At 54.0% G+C, this 4,684-nt stretch overlaps 1 protein-coding gene across 1 annotated transcript; it reads right to left on the bottom strand.

The window, feature by feature from the left end:
- Positions 1-896: 896 nt before the first annotated feature.
- On the bottom strand, positions 897-2,884 carry SSTR1 (somatostatin receptor 1). Its single transcript, XM_075503184.1, has one exon. It carries the CDS (start codon positions 2,688-2,690, stop codon positions 1,503-1,505), a length of 1,188 nt encoding a protein of 395 aa, XP_075359299.1. The 5' UTR covers positions 2,691-2,884; the 3' UTR covers positions 897-1,502.
- Between the last annotated feature and the right edge of the window lie 1,800 nt (positions 2,885-4,684).

Below are 4,684 nucleotides of genomic sequence, written 5' to 3'. Positions count from 1 at the left end.
GTCATAAGAGGGGAAGAGAGAAGATTCAACAGAGAGAATTTTTGTGGGGGAGACAATGGAGATGAAAGAGTTAGAAAAAGTGACAACCTTTTTATCTGAAAAGGAGCCTTCTTGAACATCACCCATTTTAAATGCAACCTTGCAAGTAGCCACCACAGACATAAGTATACAGTATAAATTGCTTCAGAGAAACACATTCACAACACAGTGACAAGAATCAAATAAAAAATCAAACAAAAAGACATCTGGCACACACTAAAAACAGGAATTCTCAGAAATGAAACATTAAGAAGCTCTAGGCCAGTATATTACATTGGCAACATATGAAATCCATTTCATGTTTTTTAGTGCAACAGAAGAAACTGGAGCTAGGGTAATAGCTATTATCAAACAGCTACTTTTTTTGTCAAGTATTTCTTTCAGAGCCTGATGGAGATTTTGAAACGAATCCCTCTTTTTCCATGTAGGTTAAAGTGACTTTGTGGCCACCCAGGTCATTCAAAACTGTCTCAGCTCCCTTCATCGCTGTTTCACAGCTGATGGAGCAGGCGCAAGACAATAGCTTCACAGTCTAGCGCTCCCTTTAAACTTTATTATTAGCACACTTTATTGTATGTATGGACACATTCAAACATTTCCCAGCTCAGTGCTTCCCCCGACTCCCGGCTCAGTGCTGTGCTCCCTGTGAGTCACGGTACTGTTTATCTCCCATTATCAGCAACCTGCTGCGCAGCTCTGAAGCACAGCAATAATCAGATTTTTTTTCCGAAGACCTTTTCTGCCCTGCTTCCCCCAAGTGTAGCACAGAGAGCCAGAGCCCCAGCGAGGTGGAAGCTGTCTGCAAAGCAAAAGACTATGCTGCTTCTTTTCTTGGGGCCTTTTTGCTCCCCGCTTTCTTTTATTCCTCGGGGAGAGCAGAGAGAGGCTACTTGCTCCTTTCTAGGGGAGGGGAAGATGCGTGTTGGGGGGGACTTTTCCCAGCATTTCTACTTTCTGAAGGGGAGGTGCATACTGACAGATGCTGAGCAGGGTCGCTTTCAGTCAGGGGGAGTCTGAGCCTGAATGCTGGCGCTTGGCTGAGGCAGGCTCGATTCAGTTGCCTGGGGGGTCCCACCAACCGAGGGGGAGGGCAACCTGTACAAAAGGTGAGGGGAGAGTCGCTGCGGGACCCGTACAGCCACTCCAGACACCGAGAGGGGTGGCAGAGCCTGGCTGCCAGACCCTAAGTCGACCCACGAGTGCGGCAATTTGCTAAGTGGCTGTCAAAGCATCAGCGAACGCACCAACTCTAAAGGCAGGCGGACGGGGGGGGGGGAGGGGGGGGGGGATGGGGCAGCAGACCGAGGACATGGGGTTTTCTTCACTCCTTCTTGTGCCAAACACCAGTGTTGGTGGGCAGGACCGAAACCCCCTCCCTCCCGGCCATCCCATGCCACAGCCCTGGCCTCGCTCACCCTCCTGCTGGGGGGCAGTAGGGGAGCGGGGGGGGCAGGAATGCTTCCTCAGAGGGTGGTAATCCTGGAGGTGCAAGTGCCATTCCTGTACATGCTCCCTGACTCCAAGTTGTCTGGGGGAAAGTCCTCCACGCTGTATGCCCTGCTCTTGAGGGCAGTGGCATAGTAGTCGATGGGTTCCTCTGCAGCATTGTCCATCCAACTGAGGCAGAGCAGCCGCTGGAAGGACCGCTTGAAGTTGTCCGAGAGAAAGCCATAGAGGATGGGGTTGGCACAGCTGTTGGCGTAGCCCAAGATAACAGAGAGCTGGCTGATGGTGGCATCATCCTGCTCTACGAAGACATTGACCAGCTGCACGATGTAGAAGGGCATCCAGCAGATGACAAAGACCATCACCACCATCATGACCATGAGGGTGATCTTGCGCTCTGAGCGTTTGCGTTGCTGCCAGCCAGCCTTCAGGGCCACCATGCGCATCTTGGCAATGATGAGGATGTAGCAGAGGCAGATGGCCACCACAGGCAGCAAGAAGCCCATCAGAAAGGTGTAGACCACAAAGACCACCAGCCACCTCTGGGTGGGCTCTGGCATGAGCATGTTGCAAGCCACCGTTCCATCACTGTTGGCCGCTGTGTTGGAGAAGATGATGATGGGCAGGATGATGAGGATGGAAAGCACCCAGACACCCAGATTGACCATCTTAGCCACAGTGGGCCGGCGGTACCTAGCCGCCTTGATGGGGTGCACCACAGCAATGTAGCGGTCCACACTGAGCACGGTCAGGCAGTAGATGCTGGTGAACATGTTGATGGCATCCACGCTGAGCACCAGGCGGCAGAGCAGTGAGCCAAACGGCCAGTGGTGCAACAGGGTGGAGGTGACCAGAAAGGGGACGCTGAGCATCAGCAGCTCGTCCGCGATGGCCAAGTTGAGGATGTAGATGTTGGTGGCCGTCTTCATCTTGGCATAGCGTAGGATCACGTAGATGACCATGGAGTTTCCGCACAGCCCCACCAGGCATACCACGGAGTAGATGAATGAGATGAGGATGGCGCTGCCCTGAGACTCACTCAAGGTGCTGTTTGGGGAGCCGGAGGAGTTCCTGCCGCCCGAGTCCATGCCCCCCGCCGCCGCCTCCTCCGAGGCGCTGCCGGCTCCGCCGCCACCGCTGTCGCTGCCGCCGCTGTCGCTGCCTGCACCGCCCGGAAGCCTGGGGCAGGTGCCATTGGGGAGCATCCTCTGCCCGGACCTCCCCGCCCCGGCTCAGAGCAGCAGCCGCCTGCCGCTGGCCGGGCTCGGCATCCCGGCGGGGCTCCTGGCGCGGCTGCTCCGGGGCGCTGGCATGGGGAAGGAGGCGGCTGCCGGCGCCGCTCGCTCGAGTGGCAGTAATTGCTGCTCCCCGGCTGGTGAATGATTAATAGGCACCGGCGCGTCACCAGCTACGAAAAGGAGGAGGGAAAGAGAAAAAAAAATGCAGGAGGAGACGTAAGTGGGTGTCCCGCCCACCCCACCCCACCCCCCCCCCGCCCGCCTCCCATCCCGCCCCCGGCTGTCCGCAGCTCTGGCAGCTCCGGCGCTGCCGGCGTGCAGCCTGGCCCCTGCCCCCCCCCCCCCCCGCAATGCTCCCCGACCCCACACTGCTCTCCCCGTCCAGTATTGTTTCCCCCACCCTGCACTGCCCTCCCACCTTGCACTGGTCCCCCCCAGTCAGCATCCTCTCCTCCCCCTCCATTCTGTGCTGCTCCCCCTCCATGCCACCTGGGTCCGGGCCACCCCGGGCAAAGGGACCATTCTTTCTCCTTTAGAATAAAAGCCTGGGTCATGGGTGGGTGGGCAATGTCACCTGGGCAGGCATACCTCATGCCTACACAGCTGCTGTAACCCTCTCCTGTTCACCGCACCATGCACATTGCCCACCCCCATGGCGCTGGCACCAGGCATGGCACTGACTACGCCGGACAACATAACTTTTAACCCTAAGTGCACAGCACTGCCTGGAAACAGCAATGCTCATGCTTCCTACCACCACGCAGCTCCATGCCCCTCACCTTGTCCTGTCCCACCACCAGACATCACACACCAGCAGCATCCAATACTTTACAGCCCTGTCCCTCTCCACCTGCTGTGTCCTGAAACATGTCCCCTTGTCCCATTCTGACACCCCAGCTCATGCTCTGCCTCTGTCCATCACACATCCAACAGTGCAGGCACCAGTTTGCACACTACAGCTCACCATCACTGTTTACACCATGATGGTGCCAAGACCATCCTAGCTATGCTGCCATGCAAACACACCATCTGTCCACTCTTCTGTCCCCTCACATACTGCTTCCACTTACGGGATCACTTCAAGCTCAACCATCACATGCTGCATCACCAGCACTACAACCCCCTCTCTTAATATTGTACTTAAAACATATACATATCCCTGATAGGGTTGTATCCACACAGGGTGAGGCTATAAACCCTCTTCAACGCTATACAGTGACACAAACCATTGACACCACCTCCATTCATACACTACTTCTACATATCTACATAACTACAAGCCATCACTACCTAAATGACTTATCCCGTGACACCCATACACCCACAAACTGCCTCTACACACTGACCCATACCGTGCTATTTTGTACACACACCCTGATCCTAGACACACACAGTATATACACCGATAGCTACTCATACTGTCATCTCTAGACAGACACAGCTGCCTTACACGCCTCATCCGCACCACCCGTTCCAAACACATATGAGCACCAGCAGATAGTCCTAATACTGCATCCCTGTACCCTGGCAAGCATACTCTTTTGTACGTTTGGGTTTTGGTTTTTTTTTTAAATGTATGACCTTCACATACACGTCTCCTTCTGGGCATTATGTCTTTTATTTCCCTATATGTTATTGCTCCATGCATACAGTCTGTCCATACATACTTAAACATAACCACTTCATCAATTTCCATGTACCACCATGACCTGCCCATTCCATATTAACCAGACATGGTTATTCACTAATACACACACCCTCAGACTCGGTCACTGCATCAGCACTCCCTCAGCACAGGCATACATACAAAATACTCAGTAATTGCTTATTCTCTTGGCTGTAGCCACTTGTATGTGTGAGCATACCACACCTGTATGGACACTAACCTACCTCTTCACATAAACTGTCTCCTATGAGCACCACCTACTTTTGTCAAGAACAGCAGGTCCACACCGCATAAA

The sequence above is a fragment of the Mycteria americana genome, chromosome 5, assembly GCF_035582795.1.
Source record: "Mycteria americana isolate JAX WOST 10 ecotype Jacksonville Zoo and Gardens chromosome 5, USCA_MyAme_1.0, whole genome shotgun sequence".
NCBI classification, from domain to species: Eukaryota; Metazoa; Chordata; class Aves; order Ciconiiformes; family Ciconiidae; genus Mycteria; species Mycteria americana.
Note: the sequence above shows the minus strand (reverse complement) of the source record. Positions and strands in the feature narration are given on the sequence as shown.